The sequence below is a fragment of the Nyctereutes procyonoides genome, unplaced genomic scaffold (assembly GCF_905146905.1).
Source record: "Nyctereutes procyonoides isolate TBG_1078 unplaced genomic scaffold, NYPRO_anot_genome, whole genome shotgun sequence".
Lineage (NCBI taxonomy): Eukaryota > Metazoa > Chordata > Mammalia > Carnivora > Canidae > Nyctereutes > Nyctereutes procyonoides.
In genome coordinates, this window is record NW_026575122.1 from 19,496,087 (window position 1) to 19,521,207 (window position 25,121).

At 51.6% G+C, this 25,121-nt stretch overlaps 1 protein-coding gene across 1 annotated transcript; it reads right to left on the minus strand.

The window, feature by feature from the left end:
- Positions 1-16,157: 16,157 nt before the first annotated feature.
- On the minus strand, positions 16,158-24,823 carry REELD1 (reeler domain containing 1). The gene is given in 9 exon segments (XM_055336446.1): positions 16,158-16,316; positions 16,834-17,214; positions 17,216-17,362; positions 18,167-18,230; positions 18,965-19,274; positions 19,593-19,614; positions 22,013-22,145; positions 24,607-24,739; positions 24,742-24,823. Coding segments are annotated over 9 exon segments (1,431 nt in total).
- Between the last annotated feature and the right edge of the window lie 298 nt (positions 24,824-25,121).

The following is a 25,121-nucleotide window of genomic DNA, read 5'->3' on the forward strand; positions in this document are numbered from 1 at the left end:
CTGTGTGCCTGTCTGACAGCTTCCTCGTCTCAGCCGTTTCAGGGGCGCTTTATTAATCTGCTCGCAGGCTTTTTTGTCTGAAGACATTGTTTAACAAGTCATTTGAAGTAATGGAACAGCTGAGAAAATCTGATTCTACGGCATCGAAAGATGAGCAGCCAAATGACAACAGGACAGTATCTGAAAGGACAGCTTTCCCCTTGGCCGGGCCGGGCCCTGGGCCGCTGAGTCCATGCAGCTGGGGTGCGGCTGCTGGGCAGGGGCGGCGGGCACCCCGCTCCACCTGGGAGCTCCCCAGAGGAGGGGCAGCGGAGCCGGTTCCCTCCCGGGCACTTAGTTTTCCTCTCTTGTTCCCTCTTGAATGTACCAAAGCCCCTGGTCTAAAGGCGTCCCAAGCTTAGAAAATGCCTCTTCCCTGCCTGTGAGTGGACAGGCCCTGCCCAACCTTGGGAAGGGGTCCAGGAGCCCCACGGCTGGGCTTCCTCGGCACAGCCCCGTGGGAGGCATCCACAGGCCGCCCTGGGTGGTGCTGAGAAGGCAAGACGCCGCCTGACTGGGCCACGGCCGTGCCCCCCCCCCAGGGGGGCCGAGGGGCCTGTCAGGGCCGGGCCACCGGGCGTGCGTGGACGGCTCACCGGCGCCGCCGGCTTCTTTCTCACTGTTTCTGGCAGCGCCGCCGAGTCGCGCCCATCCTGGGCCCCCGAGAAGCCCCCAGTCCTCCCGGAGTCTCTGGCTCTAAACAGAACGAGCCCACTGGGCTGTTGGGGGCCCCCAGCGATGTGCCCCCCGGATTCCCCTGGCCAGCACGGGGCACACCGCGTGGTCCCCTCTGTTGATCGCAGTCGGCCGGCGGCACTTGCCCCTCCGGAGTGTGAGCAATGGGTCCCAACCAAGACTCTCGGGTTCACCTGGCTCGTGGCAACCAGGCCAAGGTGTGTGGAGGGACCCTCGGAGCCACCGCGGCGAGCGAAGACCCGGGGAGCCCATAGGCAGCTTCTGTCCCTGGGAAACCCACTTCCCCGCCTCCCCCGCGTGTCAGGACAGGAGTCTGGGGGCCCCAGACTTGAGCTTGATCTCACCTCGCCGCTTGTCTGGTCGCATTGGGGAGAAAGACGGGAGCACAGAGGGGAGCGCGGAGCTTAGGGCCATGGTGGCACCTCCCCCCGTCTTCGAGTCCCCTCAGAGATGACTGAAGCAGGAAGGAGCCCCCAGATGCCCGGTTTGCTCTGTTGCTCTGGTTCCTACCTCTGCGGGACATGCTGGCATTGGCCAACGGAGCTGCCCCTGTCCACCTGCTGCCCCTCCCGCCGCCGCCGCCCCATGTCCACCTGCTGCCCTTCCCGCCGCCGCCCCTGTCCACCTGCTGCCCTTCCCGCCGCCGCCCCGTCCACCTGCTGCCCTTCCCGCCGCCGCCCGTGTCCACCTGCTGCCCTTCCCCGCCGCCGCCCCGTCCACCTGCTGCCCTTCCCGCCGCCGCCCGTGTCCACCTGCTGCCCTTCCCGCCGCCGCCGCCCCATGTCCACCTGCTGCCCTTCCCGCCGCCGCCCCTGTCCACCTGCTGCCCTTCCCGCCGCCGCCCGTGTCCACCTGCTGCCCTTCCCGCCGCCGCCGCCCCATGTCCACCTGCTGCCCTTCCCGCCGCCGCCCTGCCCGTGTCCACCTGCTGCCCTTCCCGCCGCCGCCCCGTCCACCTGCTGCCCTTCCCGCCGCCGCCCGTGTCCACCTGCTGCCCTTCCCGCCGCCGCCCGTGTCCACCTGCTGCCCTTCCCGCCGCCGCCGCCCGTGTCCACCTGCTGCCCTTCCCGCCGCCGCCGCCCCTGTCCACCTGCTGCCCTTCCCGCCGCCGCCCCTGTCCACCTGCTGCCCTTCCCGCCGCCGCCCGTGTCCACCTGCTGCCCTTCCCGCCGCCGCCGCCCCTGTCCACCTGCTGCCCTTCCCGCCGCCGCCCGTGTCCACCTGCTGCCCTTCCCGCCGCCGCCGCCCCTGTCCACCTGCTGCCCTTCCCGCGGCCGCCCCTGTCCACCTGCTGCCCTTCCCGCCGCCGCCCGTGTCCACCTGCTGCCCTTCCCGCCGCCGCCGCCCCTGTCCACCTGCTGCCCTTCCCGCCGCAGCCGCCCCGTCCACCTGCTGCCCTTCCCGCCGCCGCCCCGTCCACCTGCTGCCCTTCCCGCCGCCGCCGCCCTGTCCACCTGCTGCCCTTCCCGCCGCCGCCCTGCCCGTGTCCACCTGCTGCCCTTCCCGCGGCCGCCCCTGTCCACCTGCTGCCCTTCCCGCCGCCGCCCCCGTCCACCTGCTGCCCTTCCCGCCGCCGCCGCCCCTGTCCACCTGCTGCCCTTCCCGCCGCCGCCCCGTCCACCTGCTGCCCTTCCCGCCGCCGCCGCCCCTGTCCACCTGCTGCCCTTCCTGCCGCCGCCCCTGCCCGTGTCCACCTGCTGCCCTTCCCGCCGCCGCCCCTGTCCACCTGCTGCCCTTCCCGCGGCCGCCCCTGTCCACCTGCTGCCCTTCCCGCCGCCGCCGCCCCTGTCCACCTGCTGCCCTTCCCGCCGCCGCCCCTGTCCACCTGCTGCCCTTCCCGCGCGCCGCCCCTGTCCACCTGCTGCCCTTCCCGCCGCCGCCCTTGCCCCTGTCCACCTGCTGCCCTTCCCGCCGCCGCCCCTGTCCACCTGCTGCCCTTCCCGCGGCCGCCGCCCCTGTCCACCTGCTGCCCTTCCCGCCGCCGCCCCTGTCCACCTGCTGCCCTTCCCGCCGCCGCCCCTGTCCACCTGCTGCCCTTCCCGCCGCCGCCCCTGCCCGTGTCCACCTGCTGCCCTTCCCGGCCGCCGCCCCTGTCCACCTGCTGCCCTTCCCGCCGCCGCCCCTGCCCCTGTCCACCTGCTGCCCTTCCCGCCGCCCCCAGCACCTAGACTCCCGGCTGCACCTCAATTTCCAGGGCTCCGCCGTATGCGCAGTCGCCGCGACTGCATATGGTGCGAGTTTCCTTCACAAACCGGACAGAAACTGGAGTTTCACGCTCCGTGCGTGTGTGCGTGTGCGTGTGCGCACCCGTGGCTCTAGTTATGCAGCCACATATGCTCATGGGGAAAAAAATCGGGATGGAGTGGAGCGAGAGCTGGGTGTGCAGGGCGGCCCCCTGCCCTTGGCCGCCGCCGCCCTTGGGGTCCCTTGAGGCCGCCCGGCCTGTCCCCAGACGCAGCCTTTCCCGGCTCCCGCGGCACCAAGAGGACGGGAACAGGAGCCTGCGGCAGGAGCCCCCGGGCAAGCCCGTCTGCCCACAGCGGGGGCGCAGAGGGGTCAAGGCGGGCGCCGGGGAGCGGCCCGCGAGGAGCCCAGGGACGCCGGCCTGGCAGGCTGGGCCTTCAGCTGGCTGCGGCGGCAGACGGGGCGTCCCCTGCCGGCTGCGTCCTCTGGCTGTGCCTCGGCAAGGAGGAGGACGAGCTCCAGGTGAAGGCCAAGGGCTTCCCTTGACGTGTAGGCCGCCTGCCTCCGCGGAAGGGCAACAGGCAGCACCTGGTCACAGCCGGGCCTGCGCCCGGAGGCCTGAACCAGTTACCCCACAGGCTCCGCCCCGGGTCGGGCTCCGTCTCTGCAGGTTGACGATGGTACCGCCCACCTCAGGACCTGTCGCCAGGACGAAATGAGGTCACTCGTCTAAATGAATGATGTTAATTCGAAAGGGTGACACAGGTGTCAGGGGGGGAGAGCAGAGTCCCATGTATCAGATGTGCCCCAGAATTGAGGTTTTAGTGTCTAAAAGCTGTTCTATCGTACCCCTCCGTTGACGTTCTTCTATTCGTTGAGTAAGAAAATTATAAGAATGATCTCTTCCCACCCCCACTCCCACCCATGGAACTCAATGGCGCTATTTCTTTTTGGGTGGAAAAAACATTTATGTTTCTGACATGGGCTCCCTGGAGAGCCCTGGCTACAGAAAACGTGCACAGTGTCCTTCCAGCACCAAGACTGGGTCTTCTTTACACTTATTTGCATATGGAGCGAGATCTCCAGGGCTGCCTGCCCGGAAGCCCTATTTTTAATTGTTGGTCGCCCAGCTGCCCCCTGACCCCTCCGGGCCCTCCGCGGAGGATTTCCGGCCCCTGCTAGCTGACGGGGAGGGGCAGCAGACAGGCTCCTGGGAGGGGAGCCCTGCCCCGGAGCACCCCCCCCCCCATCCTGGCAGGCACAGCCCCTCCGCAAGGTGCTCCGGTCCGCGGGGGCTGGTCCCCCACCGAGCAGGAGCCGCCGGGCCCTGGGCCTGGCCGGTGGGCGCCCCGCGGCCCCGCAGCTGCAGCCCACGTGGACAAAAGGACGGGGACGGGGACGGGGACGGGACGAGGGGGAAGCGGCTGCCCACACGCTCCCCAGCGTCCCCCTCTGGCTGCGCTTCTGGGAAAATTAGGAATAGAGCCAAGTGTAGGCAAAGGGCTGGGTCTGAAATTCAGACAGACTGGGTTTTCTTTGTTTTTTGTTTTTCGGTTTTTTTTTTTTTTTTTTGTATTTGCATTTCCTAGACAGAGCAATAAAATAGATATTGATAAATATTTTCCAAGAGTGCCCTCTAGTGGAAATCTAGAGGCGGGAGCACATCTTAGCGAGAGGCGACGCGGGTCCCAAACTCCTGAATAAAAATAAAGCACGTTCGAGCGAGACCTCCTCCACACGTGATCCGAAAACACATCACGTTTCTCCCACGGGGCCGGGAAGTGTCACATGGCCTCGATGGGGGATGGAGGCTGCCTTAGGTCTAAAACGAGGTCGTGCTCTACTTTGGGAAGTGGAAAGCGGGGGGCCACAGGATTTGACGCCGCGAGCGCGAGGAAGCGCGTGCACCGGGCGGGCTGCAGGCTGAGCCCTGTATCTGGGCCGCGGGGGCAGCCAGGGCGGCAGTCCCGGCCAGCCCCGAAGGCCACCCACACTGCTGGGCTTTTACCTTGGAGGATGTGGGACAGTGAGTCATTTGTGCCTCTTCCTGGTTCTTCCTGGCCAAGGTCAGCTTTCCCCCTGGGAGCGAGCAGCTTGGCGCGGGGCCCAGCCGTCTGCAGCCTGCGAGGGTGCGGGGCCCGGCGGGCGCCCCCAGCGCGCTGCTCCCCCAGCCCGGGCGCCCGGGCAGCCCCGCGGGTCGCAGCGGCCCGGCACCAAGGGCCTCGGGCAGGAAGAGGCCGCGGGAAACCCCCGCCCAAATCCAGGCGGTGAGCCGAGGCGACCCCGACTGCTTCTGACCACTCTCCCCGCGCCCGCTGCGCTTCCCAAAGAGGATCCGGTTTTATCTGCTTGGGCGGATTCCAATTCATCTCAGAACCGCAGCTACTGCCAGTAGTAGTAGTGAAGTAGCCGCCAGGCATTGATTTCCCCATTCAGCGAACGCATTGTGAGCTCTTCCTCGGTACCAGGAGCGGTCTAGACTCCGACCACCGCGGCAGGCAGGCCCTGGTCCCCGGAACAGTCCAGGTGGAGGTGGACGCTACAGAGGACGGTGTGTTGGACTTAGTGGAGGGAGCAGCGAGGGCCCGGGGCGTCCTCGCCAGACCAGCTCAGGCCGCAGGCCACCCCAGGCCTCCTCCCCGGCCTCCCTTCACGCAATACCCCTCCTCCTGCAGGGCTCCCCTCCACCGATGCAAAGCACGGCCCTGACCAGACCTCGAGCAGGGACAGGAGCGAAGAAAAGGCCACCAGAAGTGACCCCGAGGACTCCTCAGCGGCCAGCGGGGAAGGGTGATAATGCGGACGGCGGGGTGCTGATGCTTCGAATGTGATGGCGAGTAAGGGGAGACGCCAACTGAGATGGGGTGTGGGGCCAGACCTCTCTGAGGCCACATTTAAGCATCTATTGCGTGCCAGCTGTTTGCGGTGTCAGAGATGGAGGACACAGAGAGAAAATGCTTACTGTACCTTCAGAAAGGTCAGAGCCCCTGATGAAATGATAATCTCAGGATTCAAACAGCGGGGTTTCAAAATAGCCCTAAGGTCAATTGCTCACGATAAATCTGCCAAGTAACACATGCTGTCCCCATTTTTTATTTTTCTTTTTTTAAGATTTTATTTATTCATGAGAGACCCAAGGAGAGGCAGAGACACAGGCAGAGGGAGAAGCAGCTCCCTGTGGGGAGCTGCATGTGGGACTGGATCCTGGGACCCCAGGATCGCACCCTGGGCCGAAGGCAGATGCTCAACCACCGAACCACCCAGGCGTCCCCCCAGCTCTTAGATGTGGAAACTGAGCTATGAGACGTAGAAGGACTTCCAAAGTAGAGCTCATCAGTCACGCTGTCAAGTTTGGATTAAGGCTTTTCTTACCTCCCATCTTTTTGTCTTTCGTACAGCATGTTGCTTGGTCGGAATGGGGATGAACCGTGAGATGCCAACGTCTCCCTCAGCTCGAAGGTTTCATGTGCACATGCTGCATTGTCCCACGTGGATTAAGAGGACACTGCCCCCTCACCCCTGCCTCCCAGCATCTGACTGAAGGACTCTTGCTCCGACTAGAGAAACAGGTTTCCTAGAGCAGTTGCATTCAGCCTTTCTCAGCCCCAAGGACTTCTGGGAAGTATTTTGAGGAGGAAGGACAGAGGGACAAGTGAAGGAGAGATGATAGAGCTGGACTTCTCTCACCCGAGTAGCTGTGCTCCGATCCGCTCTGCATATTGGGCTTCCATTAAGAGCAGATTCCTTTTGAAAAAGCGATTCTGATGGTTGGAAGAGAGGAAAGAAGTGGATTGGGGTCAGGGGCTGGTGTAATAACCGTTGGCTTGTGTTGGGTCTAGGACCCAGCCTGGAAATCAGATGATGCAGCCACCCTGCCATCGGCCACTCCCTAGAGGCAGGGACCACGCCTCACTTCCCTTTCTATCCTCGGGCATTAATACAGAGTCTGCCACGGGGCGGGTGCTCCATCAGTGTTTACCTAAGTGATCTGAATTAATTAATCTGAATTAATTCGGGCTTCAGTTAAGTCTCCAGTTTAGGAGCCCTCCCGTTTTACTCCATAATATCCAACCTCTCATCTTCCAAGTCAGCACTGACCATCCCCAGAGAGGGCTGGCGGTAAGACACAAGGCTTTCCTCTGGGATACAGGGGACGCCTTCAGCAAGCACTACCCATGCAAGGGGATCCGTGCTGCCTCCCCGGGTCTATTCTACAAAAACAGTTGCTGGTCGCATAGGTACGACTCCTGCTATACACCTGGAAGGAACTGGGAGCGTGCTGCGTGTCTGCTCACCTTGGAACAATGAGGGCAGACATGAGCCTGAGAGTGTGGTCCTTGGGGGCCTGGGTGGTAGCTCCTTCCGCAGCTCTGTTGAGTGGCCGAATTATATACAGACTTGTTTCTATTGCAGAAATGTGTGTTTCGCCCATAACCTGTCTATGCAGTGCAGTGACTCTATGTTCAAGTTCTGCCGTGTGCCAGGCAGCGTGCTAGATGCTGGGGGATATGGCAGAAAACGACCCCGCAAGAATCCCTGCCTTTACGGAGTTCATACGCAGCAGAACCCACAGCAGCCGCTCTCGGCCATGGCAGCACGTTCAAATCACCTGGAAAGGGTTGGTAACTCTGGACATGGGCCCCACTCCCAAGACGTCTGATTTAATTAGCTTGGGATCCTGATATCCGTGTTCATATCCAAAGGATCTGGGGCTAGCTGAGAGGAACGCTAAAGGTCCGCGGAGAAGCTTCTAGTCTTTCCAATTATGCAATGAGCCAATCTCCCTCCTTATTACTTATTAAAGTTACTTATTAATATTTCCTTATTCAAGTTGAACCTTTCCCCTCGCCCCAGGCTGTGGGAGGAAAAGGAGACACGCACACAACTTGCTCTTTGTTTCCTCCAGAATTTCCCTAGGGCTGTGTGTCTCTTAGCTTCCTGCCTCAGGAGTCTTTTCTTCTGGAAGCGGTGCCTGGGCCAGGGCAGCTCCTGAAACCTGGATGTTGGAGAGGTGTGGCCCTCCCCTCTGCCTTCTGTCACCCTGCGTCATTAATCACTGCGTCTGGTTTTTCCTCTTTCCTTGACTTCTTTTTCTCTCCACCTCTTGGAGCCTGGTGCCTTCAGTGTTCTTTGTGGCTCTGGAAGGTGGCAGGGATGCCGGAGCTGGGGTCAAGAGCCTCTCCCCCTCGTCCCTCCTCTAATCTCACACAGGGTCTCTCTCTCCCCAGCCCTCCTCACCACTCCCCCCCCCCCATCCATCCCTTCTCCCACCCCAGCGCCAGGCTTCCGTGCTTTAAATTTCCACCTCCTTGCCTCTGCCACAGGGGCACCCGGACTGCCAGTACAGAGGCGGCGGCCTGTCACCAAGCCTATGGGACCGGAAATTGGACGTTGTGATCCTCCCCCATATCCACCCATGCCCGTTGGTCATGGGGTCTGGAAAGCACCCCATCCACAAATATTAAAGAGTGAGAGCAAAACAAGCTTGCTTGTCTGCTTGTTTTTTAATACCCGGAGGAGTTGATATGCAACCCCAGAGGGTCTGGCCAAGTAGGGGCTCAGCTTAATCAGAGGGCTCAGGCTTACATAATGCCCTGCAAATAATAATAATAATAACATAATAGTACTAATGCTTGTGCTACATTTGGAGTTTGAAATGATCAGTGACATTTCCCCTGATGAGGTTAAACAGCCTGGCTCTCAGGGCTGCACATTTGCATAATAAAGATCAGAAGTCACTGCCTACTACATCTCTCTCAGCACTGGCCCCCTCATGTCCTTGATTCAGGGACACCACATCCTAATGTACTTCCATATGCGGTCCTGTGCAGTGATTGTAATCTTTGGCTTGCATGTGAAATGTCAGCCTTTTTTTTTTTCTTTTCTTTCCTTTTTTTTTTTTTTTTTTTGCCTGAGAGAACAACAAATTATGTTTCTAAATGAGAAGGTACTGCCTGTAATGGATAATATAATCTGAAAATGCAGAGGCAACATCTGTGACCCATGGTGCTAACCTAGCAAGCTGTAGTCTATTTTTCCAGCCTATCAGTTGATAGGAAAACATCACTTTAGATATAATAATTAATCATTAGTCAAAATGGATATTCCCATTGGTTCCTTGCCTCTCCGACAACCCTGCCTAGCCTGGCTATAAATCAGGAAAATACATTCTTTAATAACCAATGGAATGCATTTCTAGGCAACCTCTTTCCTCCGTAAAGAAACAAAACACTTTGCAGAAACTGTCCATCATCAGCTGATGGATGAAGATCCTCCCGAGGTGCCATTGAAGAAAGAGAAAGCAGGGGGAAGGGAGGCAGTAGGTTTAAGATGTTGGCTGCAAACCAGGGAAACATCTTACAGTGGGGCTCTTGGTTTGGTAATGGGATGATGAGAGCCATGGGGGCCCATTAGTTCCTTTTCCCTCTGTCTATCTTCTCCCCCTAGCCCACTGCTGGGGCCTTGTCACAGCCCAGGAGGTCAGGCCTTGGCCTAGCCCACCATGAGTGGCCAGTCCCCACGTCCCATCATCCTCCTGGATTCAATGGCAGATGCAGATTAATCATTTCAGCATTTTTCTGCTTGATTCCAGGCTCTCTCTGGATCCATTGACATATTTACAGCACCTACATGCTCCAAGAAAACAGATGATTTGCCAAGTCTATTGGAGAAAAGAGAAGGCTGGAAGTCAGGATGGAAGGAAGGAGTAAGAGGACAGTCTTAGACTCAAATGCTGTTTCACTGTGAGCTCTCAGCGGCATTGTTCTTCTCCTCACCTCTGAAAAGGAGGTGTTTTTGCTGATTTTTAATCATACTTGTTGGTTAGATTTCTGGGGCAGTTCCTCAAGGTGAGAGGAAAAGGAATCAGGAGGAAGGAAGTAGGGCAGCCCGGGTGGCTCAGCGGTTTAGCACTGCCTTCAGCCCAGGGCCTGATCCTGGAGACCTGGGGTCGAGTCCCACGTCAGGCTCCCTGCATGGAGCCTGCTTCTCCCTCTGCCTGTGCCTCTGCCTCCCTCTCTCTCTCTCTGTGTCTCTCATGAATAAATAAATAAAATCTTAAAAAAAAAAAGGAGGAAGGAAGAAGAAAAGATACAACTTTAACCTCAAACTTCAAAGAGAGTATCCAGCTTCTATTATTCTAATTAAGCAAAATTAAAAGTTCAAAAACCAAAAAAACCACTGAGTCCAATGACCTTTACAGCCATTCCTAAATGTTTTGTTTAAATTCAACTTGCCGGCATATAGTATAACAGCCAGTGCTCATCCCATCAAGTACCCCCCTCAGTGCCTGTCACCCAGTTGCCCTATCCCCCCACCCACCTCCCCTTCCACTACCCTTTGTTTCCCAGAGTTAGGAGTCTCTCATGGTTTGTCTCCCTCTCTAATTTTTCCCCACTCAGTTTCCCTCCTTTCCCTTATAACCCCTTCCACTATTTCTTATATTCCCCGTATGAGTGAAACCATATGATGATTGTCCTTCTCCGATTGACTTACTTACTCAGCATAATACCCTCCAGGTCCATCCATGTCGAAGCAAATGGTGGGTATTCGTCATTTCTAATGGCTGAGTAATATTCCACTGTCTACATAGACCACAGCTTCTTTATCCATCATCTTTTGATGGACACCGAGGCTCCTTCCACAGTTTGGCTATTGTGGACATTGCTGCTATGAACATTGGGGTGCAGGTGTCCCGGCGTTTCACTACATCTGTATCTTTGGGGTAAATTCCCAGCAGTGCAATTGTTGGGTCATAGAGTAACTCTATTTTTAACTTCTTGAGCAATCTCCACACTGTTTTCCAGAGTGGCTGCACCAGTTTGCATTCCCACCAACAGTGCTAAAGCGTTTCTCCACATCATCACCATTTGTTGTTTCCTGTCTTATTAATTTTGTACATTCTCACTGGTGTGAGGTGGTATCTCACTGTGTCAACCATTTCTAATTTTTGAACACTATGTTTCACTATCTCAGTACTGCCCACCCAATTGCTGAATGTGGAAATGATTGAGGAAAGGCTGCTTCAAAAAAAGAGAAAGAAAGAAAGAAAGAAAGAAAGAAAGAAAGAAAGAAAGAAAGAAAGGAAGAAAGAAGAAAGAAAGAAAGAAAGAAAGAAAGAAAGAAAGAAAGAAAGAAAGAGAAAGAAAGAAAGAAAGAAAGAAAGAAAGAAAGAAAGAAAGAAAGAAAAGAAAGAAAGGCTGCTTCATCCTGGGGCATGTAATTGCAGCTCTTATTAGAGACCAGCAGTTCCCAAGTGGGGGCGGCTTGGGCCTCCAGGGGACATTGGACAATGCCTGGAGACACTTCTGGTTGTCTGACTACAGAGGAGGGAGCTACTGTCATCTAGTGGCTAGAGATCAGGGATGCTACCAACCATCCTAACCATGCACAGGGCAACCCTCACAACAAAGGATTATCTAGTCCAAAATGTTGAGCATATGGAGGTTGGAAAACCATCTACCAGACCATCTAAACTGAAGAAAGTGTGCCCATAGGCAAGCCTCTGACTTGGAAAGGCCCCATTCATCTTTCCTTCTGCCCCGGCTCAGATTGGGAAGTTAAATTAACAGCTCCGCTTCTCCCCGCCAAGAACTTCCCTGAGCCTTGGATCTGAGACTCAGAACATCCCCTGCCCTGGAGACAGTGGCCCACAGAGCTCTAGCTGGCCTCTAGACAGCCACCTGCATCTCCTGATGCCCATGCTCCCTAGAACTGCCCGAGGTGCTGCATACTCAACTTCAATCCAGACCAAGGACTGGGGATAGTAACACAAATCTTGAATTTTTCACTCACTCATTCAGCAAATATTTGATTACTTACTATGTATGAAGAACAACTCTAGGTGCTGGGGGAATGACAACAAGTAAAACTGTCTCTGCCTTTACAAAGCATCCTAGTCAGGTAGAGGCAGAAGATAAAACATACAAATAAATACATGAGACCCAGGAGGTAGTAAGTACTATAAATATTAGGAAGCAGGGAGGGGCAGAGAGAGTGAGAAGAGATTGCAGGGGCCATGGGGAGCCCCTGTGATAACACTAGAGCAAAGCTCGGAAGGGTTGTGGATGTCTGAGGGGATGGGGTTCTGGACAAGAACAGCCAGGGCAAGGGGGCTGAATGGGGCCGTATAGTGTTCAAGGAGCTCTCTTGACAGTAGTGGACGTGGGGAGCCAGGAAGAAAGGAGGGGCAGTGGCGACAGGCCTGGCAGGTCTCCCAGGCCCTGGTCAGTCCAATCAGATGTTCATACATTATTCTGAGAGTGATGGAAAGTCACTAGACAACTCAGAAACGGTGTGGCATAAACTGATTTACGTTTTTAAAAGCAAAAAGGGTGTTATTCTGTATGTTGGTAAATTGAACACCAATAAAAATTAATTTATAAAAAAAAAAAAAGTAAAAGGCTAAGAAAAAAGTAAAAAGCAGAATTCCTAGAAACAGAGAGTAGAATGGTGGTTACCAGAGGCGGGGGTGGGAGGTAAGCAATAGGGAGATGTTGGCCAAAGAGTACAAACTTCCAGTTTCATATTCATTAGAAAATGAATACATTCTGGGGGAGCTCATGGATAGCATGGTGGTTGCAGTTAATAATACTGTATTATAAACTTGAAAGTTCCTAAGAGGGTAAATCTTAAATGTTTTTACTACAAAAAAAGAAAAAAATAGTAATTATGTGATGTGATGGAGGCGGTACTTAATCCTATGATGGTAAGCATTTTGCAATGTATAAATGTGTGATTCAAGGCACACCTGGGTGGCTCAGTGGTGGAGCATCTGCCTTCGGCTCAGGGCGTGATCCCGCAATCCTGGGATCAAGTCCCACATCGGGCTCCCTGCATGGAGCCTGCTTCTCCCTCTGCCTTGGTCTCTGCCTTTCTCTCTGTGTTTCTCATGAATAAATAAATAATCTTTAAAAAAAAAAAAAAAGCAAAAAGGCACCAAGAAAACATTTGACAGGCCTCAGCGGTCCTGGCAGCTGCACCCCATTGTCAATGGAGTGGAGTCTCAAAGTGTTCACATATTCTATTTGCATTCAAAGAACAGAATAACAACTTAACAGCAGACTTCCTTTTACCATAAAGGCCCTCCTGATATTCTAAAGCGGAGGTGACTGTGCCTGGTTTTGCAACACCCTACGGCTCTACATGCAGATGGAGCAAAGTTCTTCTGAAGATGCTCTCAAGTTTAATAAAATAAGTAAGGCAGATTCATTTCACTTGAATGAAAGAAATGCCTTGCCACACACCACTTTTAGAACAAGGGGGTTGGGGTGGAATGAAATCAAATCAGAGAGCCTGTATTCCAGAAAAGCTGGGATCACTGACAAATACCTGAAGTCCAGGAATGGGAGAGGGTATATGTGTAATTTATTCATAAATTGCCAGCCATCTCCAGACAACTTTTCAAATAAAATGTGACACTTGATTAAATATTTACTGGTTTGTTGACCCATTTTTTTTTGTCATTGTTGTTAATTAGAATTTTTTTAAAAGGAAACATTGTCACAGCAAATTAAAATCCAGACAGCCTCAACATGGGATAGCTCAGCCAGGCTGTAGTCAAGCATTAAGTTGCGATTTAGCAACAGTATTGTATCTGAGGGGAGACATCAATTGGAAAAATCAGAAATAGGCTCTCAGTGTAAAAAGGTTGAGGCTCACCCCTGCACTAGATCAATCTGCCATCATTAACACAATAGATCTGTTTGAAATATAAAGAGTTTTGGAAATATAGAGTTTTCAGCAATTGTTTTTCTGTTATTTTACCTTAAATATGTATTTAGCCCAAACCCCCTTTTCAAAGCAGTAGCTGGCCAAACAGTTCTGTACCTGTTTCTACAAAACAAAAAAAGCTATGTTAAGATGTTGCATGAGTCCTTTGCCTTTTTTTTTTTTTTTAAAGCTTTTAATGGCTTTGTGCTTTAGTAAATGCCTTCAGGTTAACACTTCCTACTGGCTCCCCTCTGGGGTGTCTCTGAAGCCAGGCTTAGTGGACCTTCAAGTTCACAGTAACAGAGGGGTTTTATGTCTCCTGACTACAGGTCTATGGACTCCACCGCCCCTGCCAAAAAAGAGTTTACTTGCAATGTCTCAGCAAATACGTCTGACCCCCAGCAGGAATTGTAGCCAGTGGCTATGGTGACAACTTAGTGCCGTGACCACCTCTGTTGGCTGGGTGGAGGAAGGGGGGCTCACAGGGGAGAAGCTGTCATGGAAAGGGAATAACATTTTTGGTGATCATGGAGTTTCTCTAAATGATCTAGATTTGTTTTGTTTTAGATTTTATTTTATTTTTTATTCCTAAGAGACAGAGAGAAAGAGAGGCAGAGACACAGGCAGAGGGAGAAGCAGGCTTTGGCTCAGGGCGTGATCCTGGAGTCCCAGGATCAAGTCCCACGTTGGGCTCCCTGCATGGACCCTGTTTCTCCCTCTGCCTGTGTTTCTGTCTCTCATGAATAAATAAATAAAATCTTAAAAAAAAAATTTCAGCTGCAAGGTGACGTTAAGTAGTCAGTCCTGGTGGCTACAGGTTGAACATGCATTTACTGGTCACAGCAACTGGAAGAGGTAAAGAATTCGGTTTTCAAACTCTGATGAGGAAGCGGAGACTCAGAGGTCTGACTTCTCCACCGCTTCATTATTTTGCCCGTGGAGCCAGAGAAGAGGAAAAGGCCACCCCGGAGATTTCCCTCACCCCCTTTGCTGTTCCTCCTGGGGATGAACACCCCCTCCTTCTACTCACAGAAGCTGCGTGGCAGGCTGGCAGGCTAACCTGAGAGGAGGCGAATTAAAGACAGCTTCAAATCCTTTGCCACTTCTCCCATCAAAAATCAAAACCTTTCACCTGCCCTTCGAAGAAGGTGGGCTGGCCCATGACTTCCCATAACCACTGGAAAGTGGCAGCAGTGAAACCATGTGACTTCCAAAGCTAGGCCTTAAGAGCCACCAAATTCTGGTTTTGTCTGCTTGGAACACCTCCCTGGGAACCCAGCCACCGTGCTTAGAAGGAGCCGTGAAGAGAAGGGAGAAATTGCTGCTTACACACATCAACAGCCGAGGCCCAGCCCGCAGCCAGCACCCAGCCGGGTGAGCGAGTCACCTGGAACGTTCCAGCCCATTCAACAACACATGGAGCAGAAGAACTGCTCTGCCGAGCCCAGGCAACCCCAGAACTGGGAAAGATGATCAATGTGGTGGTAGTGGCTGTTTTAAACCACTAGTTGAGGAGTAGTTTATTTCACAAACTGTGAAAGAATTTCTTACTGTTGGCCAGAGGATGATGGCCTGAGGCGGGCTCTCCGCTGGTGGGATTCCTGGTCTGCATCTCGGGGAAGATACCATTGAGGAGGGTGGGATATGTAGAAGGGGTGTCTCTGGCCACCACTGGAGTATAGTACATTCATTTCTTCCCCCAGAATTCCTAGAACACTCTCATTTGTGAGCACACAATTACCCAGGTCTCCATGTTCCTAATGAGGCTTTGCCTGAAGCCAGGAGACAGCTCTGCGTAGCCCAGAATCCAGGAGGAGACAATCTTGGGCTTAGTGCCCTATGATCTAAAAGAAGCTGGAAAAACAGCAGGATCTGTCTCTTTCCCATACACTCCAGTGTTTTTTTTTTTTTTCCAATACACTCCATTTTTTAAAAAACATTCTTTTTCTTGAATTGAAATGTCATGAATGCCCCTCTCTCTTAGGCAAGTTACTGAACTTATTCTTAAGTTATTGTGAGAGTTAAAGGCGAAAATGTATGCTGAGTTCTTTGCACAGTACCTGTGTGATTCAGGTGCTCAATAAACACCCTTTCCAAATTTATAGTGTTTTTTTGTTTCCACATTAAAATGTTTTATGACTCTGTAACAAGTTTACCTCTGAAAACACAGCTAATTTTTGGGTGTCCTATTAGCTGAGCATATTCAAATGTTATACTCCAATCTGTCGTCTTGACCCCACATAGTACCTCTGGGACACTTGGCTAAGTCAAAGGGATCTTCATCCATCACAAGAACAGGAAGATAGTCTTGGTCCACGACGCTGTCTTCCTTTCTGTCCTTGAAAAGACGAGTTGAGGTTCTTCTTCCAACCGTGTGGCATCAGCATTTTTTGCAGCCTGACCTTTGGCAAGAAGCAGTATGTCTGCTAGCTGTTGGGGTACATAAGGTGCCCATCAGGTGTGAAGGGATGGGAGGTCTCAGATCCATCTGCACCTCAAGAAGAGGCTTGCTTACCCCGCTCTCGTGTTCAGGCGGTGCATACACGTCTCTCCACAGATGTGTTGGATGGAGTTCCCTCAGACTCGCCTTGCTTCACATCAGTCTCCAAGGCGGATCTGCCTGGCTTTTGAGTTTCCAAGACGACTGAATACCCCAGCGCTCGCCTAGTCATCTGAAGCAGAGCCAGCTGGGAGGCGAGTTTTGAAAATGAAACTTCTGAGGAGGTTTGGGGAGTGCAAGTGGGGGCTGCAGTCCTTTCTTCTTCTGAGAGACACGACCCCGATGTTACTTTTTTTCAAAGAGTTAGAGCAAATGAGCCTGACACACTGAGGAGGGACAGAGCTTCTATTTCTGCAGGTTCCTTAAGGCAACAGAGGAAGCTCCGCGGCCAAGGGAGTCTAGTTAATGAGCAGGTTATACAATATTCATTGTGTTGAGTTTAACTCTTCAAACAGAACGTCTAATTGTGCAAAGAAAAAAAGCAGCTAAATTACAGATGTTAAGACAACAAAGCCCGAGAAGAACTAACTCCCTGTGCTGATCTACCTGTCCCTCCCTTGCTTCCTCTGTTCCCCGAGTCCTCCTCCGCTGTTCTCACTCGGCTGTGATCCGCGGGGCAGGGCCCACCAGGCCGCGCACCCCCCTCCCCCCCAGGCCTGTGTCCCCCTCGGCTGTGACCCGCGGGGCAGGGCCCACCAGGCCACCGGGCCGCGCACCGCCGCTCGCGGCACCAGCGCCCCCCGCAGGCCGCGGAGGGACACCGCCGTCTGCCGGTGGCAGTCCTGGCCCAGGAGCGGGCGAAGGCCAGAGGCCAGGAACGTGGCCAAGGCGGCGGGAAGGCCAAGCAGGATGGCCAGCTGGGCAGTCCCGAGCTGGGTCCCCGGCAGGGCACTGCCCCCCCCCAGTCCCACCTCAGGCCTTGGTCCGTCTTCCCGGGGTACCCCCTTCCCCCTTCCACGGTCCTCCCCCACCCTGGGCTCCCTGTGCTTTGACTGAGGCAAGAAGCTGGCAGAAGGCCTCGATGCTTCTGACCCGCCGCCAGTGGCAGGTGACCTGGAAGCGGCAGAGGTATGGGGGGAGGGGGGCACGGGGGTGGGGGTGTGTGTGGGGGTGGAGCGGCCTCAGCCTGGTTCCCAGGAGCGCTCCAGAGGAGCAGAGGTGCCGCGGAGCCCTAGGATGGACGGTGGACTCGGGGGACCTCATCACGGTCCTACTGGAGGACTCCATTTTGTCCTAGAAAAGCAAAAGTGGGGGTGCGGGGAGAAAGTCAAAGGACCTGGTCTTTTTCCAAGCTGCCACTGAATGTTATACTTAATCTGTGTTCCAGAAAGAATCCCAGGCAGCAGCTGAAAACGCAGCCTTGTGCCTGCTCCTAAAAGAGCTCACAGTAAAATGTGATGTGCCCTTGTGATTGACGGGGATGAGGTGGCTAATGGAAACCCCACAAAGAGAGCATGGAGGCCACTTACAAGGATAAACTTAGGGTCCTTAAGAGGCTTCCAGACCGATAGGCACCATTATCATCTCCAAGGGCCAAAAGCTTTGAGTGTCTTTTTACGCTAGGACCCATGCAAGAGAGCATTTAATCTTGCTGGAGGTTCCAATAAATTTGAGTAAGAATATTATAGCATGTTTTATTTTGTGTTCCTTTTAAGACTTCAAAGGAATAGTAAATCAGTGGACATGTATATTTTATATTGCCCATTGATCTAACCTCTAGAACCATACATGGTGTTTTGAGGCCAATGTTATAAACAGTGGTGGAGAGCTGGGGAGATGGGAATTATTAACTGAGGCTAAGCGGGAAAACAAATCACTAAAACTATCAATTTCTACAATTGTCGATAATTTCAGAGACACTGAGTATAACAGAAAGGCTGGTATTGATTGGTAAAAAGATGCTGCGCATATATTATACCCTTGTCTCCTCTCAATTTTGGTTCCTAGTCTAATAGCTCTCTGCTTTCTTAGCCTGGAACCTCCCACACTGGGATCAAAATATCAACCTCATCACCCACCCACAACCAGGGCTGTTACCTGTTCATCCCTATCTAAGGGTAGGCAAGTTTCCAACAAATCAGAGCTTGGATCATTCTGAGTCCTAAAGGGAAGGATAGAAGGGCTAAGAGAAGACTAAGTAGACAGATTAAAAATCAACATTTCCACCATTTTTGTGTATACTGACAAAATCAGATTTCCTTAGAAAGACTCCTGAGTTTGGAGTTAGGGGCTAAAGGGTATAGGGGGAGAAGGGCGGGGAAGAGGCAGGTGAGAACAGTAACAAAAGACTCACTGAATGTTTTTATTTATTTTGCATAAAATATGTACCTGTATACTATAAATTTACATATCTCTGCTCTAAAACATATATTCATATATAATTTTATTTGTAGCAGCATATCAGAGATCTCATCCTGTCCAAGAAAGTGCAGTTTCCCCAGGTGATTTTCATACCCAGCCCTTTGGGCCAGTAGCCCTTCTACAATCAGGGTTTCTTTTTCTTTCTTTTTTTCTTTTTTTTTAAGATTTTATTTATTCATTCATGACACACAGAGAGAGGGAGAAGCAGGCTCCATGCAGGGAGCCCGATGCGAGACTTGATCCCTGGTCTCCAGGATCACACCCTGGGCCAAAGGCGGCACCAAACCACCAGGCCACTGGGGCTGCCCTACAATCAGGGTTTCTTGTGCACCTAAGAAAAAATATGGTGAGATATTTTCCTGTCAGATGCCAAGAAGTTTATGTTTCCTAAGTTGGCACCCCAGTTTGGCCAGTTTGGTGGGATAAGTTTGGCCTTATCCCACCACAACACTGAATGGCCCACTCATCCATTACCTGAGGTGGGTGCTAGGGATGGAAGCAATGCCCTCTGAGAAGAGTCTCCTGAGAGCCATGAGTCTCTCCAGCCCACAGATATCCAGGGATGGTTCTAGGATTAGGTTGCTATCCCCCCTGGGTTGCTGGCCATTGCTGATTGCAGTAGCTGTGGGTGAAGATGATTGGAAAAGAGTCTTTACATCCCCAGGAAACTCTGTCACCCACAAACTTGCAGGAAAAGGATCTAAGCTGTTCTCCTCTGCAGCTCCAGTTAGGGAACCAACAAAGATGTTTGCAGGCTGGGGAAGAGTGCTGGGGAGACTGGGAGCTAAAGAGAGATCCAAAGACACCACAAAAGACAGTGAGAGCATTTTCCTTGTATTGATTGGCATAAACAACTATGATAATGGGGTAAATACTGGAGTCTCTGATATGTTTAGGGCAAACCATTACGTTGGGCCACTCAAAAGTATCAATAAAAGGATGATCTGCCCAGTGATATAAGCTCTTGACCAAGTGGCAAAGGACTTGATTTTTAACATCTTTTTTTTTTTTTAATAAGTCTCTGGTCCTCTGTACTTGTGCATCTTAACAGCCACCACTTAGGGAGCATAGAAACCATTGTGACCACTATATTTTTTCGTACCTCTGCCAAAAACTGCTTCTAGCTAGAAAAAAAAAAAAATCAGAATCTCACAAATCAAAGATTTTTGAAAGCCCTAGGTCTTTCCTGCCATATTATCAACAGGAAAAGTCTCTCCCATGATGATAATGACTTGAGCCTCTGCCATGGGCAGAGTCAAGATCAGTGCCCTCCATTGCCCTCCACCTTCTCATTTCCCATCCATGACTGCCCAACATGACAGCCTAGAGCTTTAGGAAAAAGAATTAGAAAGAGTGTAGCAAGCAAACAAGCATCAGTTTGGAGTCAGATTGTTGTCTGGGTTCAGCTCTCCACTCTGCTAACTCCTGTTTTGGGGCAAGTCCTCCAGGAGCATCAGTTTCTTCTTTTGCAAAATGGGACCAAGAATGGTTCCTAGGAATAGAGCTGCTGAAGAGGTGAAATAAAATCACTGATGTAGAAGCATCGAGCACAGTGCCTGGCACAGGTGCAGCCTGCAATGAGGGTTTACCATGATAACGGTTAGGATGACGATGGTGTTTGCTAAAAAAAACAAAACAAAACAAAAAACACATTAGCAGAGGTTTCTCTGGCCAGGGCTCTAACTGGGTTGGAATGCATTTTTTTTTTTCTTTTAGGGACACTCTTCTCCAAAGCCTTTGTCACTCAAACATTGAGAATGAAGTGAAAAACAAAGAAACCTAAGGACACACAGAATGTGGCAAAAGCTCGACAGTTTTAAACTCCTGCCTGAACTCTGAATGCATTCGGACATTTCCCATGGATACATTGTATGATGGGCATTGCTGTGGGTGCTGGGGATGCTGCATAGTGGTGGCTGTTGTTTCTGAACTTGAAACCTAGGAGAGACTCTTAGATGCTCAACCTTATAAATTACAGTGTGATGAGACCTTTAAAACCAGAACTAAGAAGGCAATTTCATTTGCCTCCCAAGGAGTATGGGGGAAATTTTCACAAAAAAGTTATTTGAACCTCCCCTTGAAAGAGAAATAGATTATCAGGAGGAACAGCCCAGTTTGAGGAAATGTCAGAAAGCAAAACATAGAGATCATGCCTAATGGGGTTGGGTAGACCCCAAAGTGTTCTGAGGACCTACTGGGAAATAAGTTTGAGAAATATAATACGCTATTTTTTTTCAGTACACTATCTTCTTAATGTGAAAATTCATAACTCATAATTTGCCTACTGCAATCTTCTTACAGTTAAGAAATCTATTCCACTTTGCTAGATGACATCCCCCCACCCCCACCACAAAGCACATGTACGCACACACTCCTTCTTCCTTTGAGAAACGCTGGGGTTTGTGTAGAGGAACCGGCAGGAAAACAGTCTGGGCCAAGAGGGGAGGAATGTGTGCAGCAGCGTACTAAGGGGTTCACCCTGTAGTGGCTCAGACAGGAGTCTGTCACCCCGTGGGGGACAAGGTTCCCAGAGGGGTCCCAAGACAGCCTGCAGGGACAACATGATGCAACTTCCCGACACCTCACTTTTATTCGTATTCATATTAAAACAAACATGCTTGGGATTAAAATGCAACCATTGCATGACTTAGAAAATAAAAAATGAGACTTGGACCACACGTTGGATTTGCAGGGTCTTCTTCAGGCCACAGTCAGACCTTGAGATCTTTACTTTTAGGAGTATCTTGGCAGGAAGGTTGGGGGAGTGGTGCGGGGCAGTGGGGAGAAGACAGTCTGGGGCAAAGGCAGGGTGCGGAGGGTGGCCCAGAGTAAGCCGCGTGCCTGGGCCCGCTAGAGCGAAGTCAGCCGTTAGTGCGTTGGCCAAGAGCAAAGCACCGAGTAAAGGGAAGCGGAATTGAAAGGATTAAAGGTTGGATCTTCGGTGCAGGTGGCCCTTCTGAGTGCATCCGTTCAGAGCACTTAACTAGAAATAAATCATGGAAATGAGTTCCATATCGCCAGGGATGTTCAGGGGACTATTGGATTCTCTAGCTGGATCCTCTCGCTTTGTTTTGTTTCAGAAGTTCATGGGCCAAAGGAGTCTCGGGTTATGTGGTGAGCCCGGGGGAAAGTCTGCTGCCTTCAAAACGGGACTCGGTGCTCCAACCCCGGCTTCAGGAGCCCTGTACCTACCATGGAAAGTGACAATTAAAGCTGGACACGTTTTTATATAAAAAGAAGAAAAGAACCATGTCTTTCCTGTGCTCTTCGGGTGGCCCCAGGGGTCTGCAGAAACCCCCTGCGAGGGCGCGAGGACTGGGAGGTGCAGGAGGTGCAGGAGAGGGGAGAGAGGGGGAGGGGGAGAGGGGGAGGGGAGGGGGAGAGGGGGAGGGGGGAGCGGGGCTCTCTGCTCTTGGGCTCTGGGCAGTATCGGCCTCTCCAGCCCCAGGCCGCCAGCCCCGCTCCGGCCGCGGCCCCTGCGGGAACACAGCTGCTCTAAACTATGGCCCAGCCGGGCTGCACCCGGGCCGCTTCCTCTGGGTCCCTCCCGCCTGGGCCGCGGTGGCCTCGGCCTGGCCCGCGCCACGGGCCGCCGGGCTCCCCAGGTGATTCAGTCCTCTCCCAGTAAACGAAATCCGACTGGACAACTGATAAACTGTGGATAAAGAGAGCAAAATGAGGCAAGGATTTAATTTCCTTTAAATAATACCTGAAGGGAGCACCTGGTAGCTCAGTGGTTGAGCGTCTGCCTTCGGCTCAGGTCATGACCCCCCCCCCCCCCCGTGGGGACCCTGCTTCTCCCTCTGCCTGTGTCTCTGCCTCTCTCTCTCTCTGTGTCTCTCATGCAAAAATAAATAAAGACTTTTTAAAAATAAATAATATCTGAAGAAGAACAAAAGTCTAAGTGAATGGAAAAACTGAAGACATGATCGTATTGCCCTTTAGGTGACTGTGCTCTCTTTAGAAACAAACACTCAGGGGATCCCTGGGTGGCTCAGCGGTTTGGCGCCTGCCTTTGGCCCAGGGCGCGATCCTGGAGACTCGGGATCGAATCCCACATTGGGCTCCCGGTGCATGGAGCCTGCTTCTCCCTCTGCCTGTGTCTCTGCCCCTCTCTCTCTCTCTCTCTCTCTCTCTCTCTCTCTCTCTCTCTGTGTGTGTGACTATCATAAATAAATAAAAATTTTAAAAAAATTTAGAAACAAACACTCAGAAGCAGCAAATAATTATTTCTTTATTTTATTTTAAGATTTTATTTATTTATTCATGAGAGACACAGAGAGAGAGGCAGAGACACAGGCAGAGGGAGAAGCAGGCTCCATGCGAGGAGCCCGACGTGGGACTCGATCCTGGAAATCTGGGATCTCTCCCGGAGCCAAAGGCAGATGCTCAACCGCTTAGCCACCCAGGCATCCCAAGAGCAGCAAATAATTAAAATGGGGAAGGACATGTATATATCAATTACCCTCCTGAATAAATACAGGCATTAAAAAAACTCATTTTGACTAAAAGATGTCTTCTTGAACTATTTAGTCTCAAAAGGTTTCATCTTCAACTTTATTATTATCCATTACTGGTATGTTGTTAATTGAATTACTCTGTTAATTGAAAATTTCATAATTCTGTTGTACAATCTTAGAGCTCTGTTGTAATTGTTGATTCCATTGGAAATTAGAGATAAATTGTTAGTACTCTAACTAATATTTTGAATACTTAATGGCTTTCTGTAGTAAAAATCACTTTCACAAACGTTATCTCATTTACCCTTCCAAAAATTTCACTGACATAGGGATAATTGGCTAGAATCATTTTTCCCACTTTAAGTATTCCGAAGGCAGTTATAAAGATATGATCAATTTAGCTGAGGTCATCCAGAATACTAGGTGCAAATAAGAGTCATGGCACAGGCCTCAGACATGTCCGTCTGTCACTGTCACTGTAGGTGAGGATCCGAGAGGTGAGTGAGCACAGGGCAACTTTGGAAGAGGCTTCTGGTCAGGTGACTTCACTGTCAAATGGAGACAATAATTTCTAAACTACTTCCTACATAGCACACAGCAGCTGTGATGGCAAACCCAGAAATAGAAATGGAGACGTTTTAAGAAATAAAAGGAGCTCTACAGATTTAAGGACTTCAGATAACACACGTCCCCTGTCCTGGATTAGAACCAAAGCCCCCCAGGCAGCAGCTAGTTTGCACTAATAGTCAAGTGGATACTGACCTTCCCAAATGGGCAAACTCATTAGGGCATGGGGTTTTCTTCCCTGCTGTCCCGCCTGCTGAGTTAGGCCACCAGGAAGGGATGGAAAAGGTGCACTGTGGTGGGGTGGGGGGCAACACAGCTCATCTGTCATTATTCCCAGTGCAGAGAGAAATTCTGGTGAGGAAGACAGCATGGCATGTGGATGCCTCCACCCTCAGGCACAGCCTCTCCCATATATATGTGAGCGTGTGGGGAAAAGAAACTGAGAAATAGACACCTTTCCCAAGAGTAAAAAAAAAAAAAAAAAAATTATCTTTCTTGGTAAATGCAAGTATCTGAAAGGAAATGCAAAGCAAGTGTCCCATTTTGAGTAATGATGCATATATGGGGTTTCCTGTTGCCAGGAACTATTGTAACCACTTTACATATGCTGGCCTTTAATCCGTATAGAAGCCCCCGAGGTAGGTGCTGTCATCATTTCACACATCTGATAGGCCATAAGCCAAGGCACAGGGACCTCAGTGGCTTTCCCTGTGCCCAGGAAAGTGTCTATTCATCTGTCTGTCTCAGCCTCTGTCTTTCTCACTTTTCCCTCCTCTCCCGCTGGTCCTTCTTCTTGCTCTGGTCAGGATTTCCTAGGGAGGTTGGCCAAGATGCACCTGTGGGGCCAGAGAGGAGGGGAAATCATGTATTCCTGGACTGTGGATAATGACAAAGAGGGGAACTGGGGGCAACTTCTTTTTTAGTTACCGTCTGCATGGACTGTCTAGTTGAGGCAGTCCTCATCATCCTGCCCTTGTCATTAGGTGGCTGGAGGTAGGGGCCAAAGCATGAAGGAAGAGAAAGGAGAAGCTCCCTTTCTTCAGAGTGTAAGGCTCCATTAGCAAGAAGCAGCACTGCCCTCACTCTTACAGGAATCTGAGGTCCCCCACAGGCTGGGCAGGGGCTTTCCACTGAAAGGACAGGTTTCTCTTCCGGGATTTGTCAGAGTGGGTGATTGTGTCAGCCTCTTGAAAACAAGCCATTGCTTTGGAATGAAGAGGAACAATACAAAAGTGCCAGCTACTTGATGATCAGACACTCTTCAAGCTTAAAGTAGAAATCCCATGAAATCACAACTGCTCCTCATGGTCACTGCAACAGAAAACACCCATCCAAGGTGAGCACTCTTGATGTGGTTCTGTTTGGTGATTTTACATGGGCATGTTCAAAACTAAAAGCTTAAGACCAGCCCCCAGAAAGTACACAATTCATTCGGGAGGAAAAAATGTTGAAGTGCTATTTCACACCCAAAATAAACTCCATTTAGATCAAAGTCATATCAAAATTAAATACAAAAACAAAAACAAAACAAAACCTAGGAAAAATACGGTTTTTAAAAAAATATTGTAGTTGGAATGCTTTTCTAAGAAAAACCCAATTCCCTT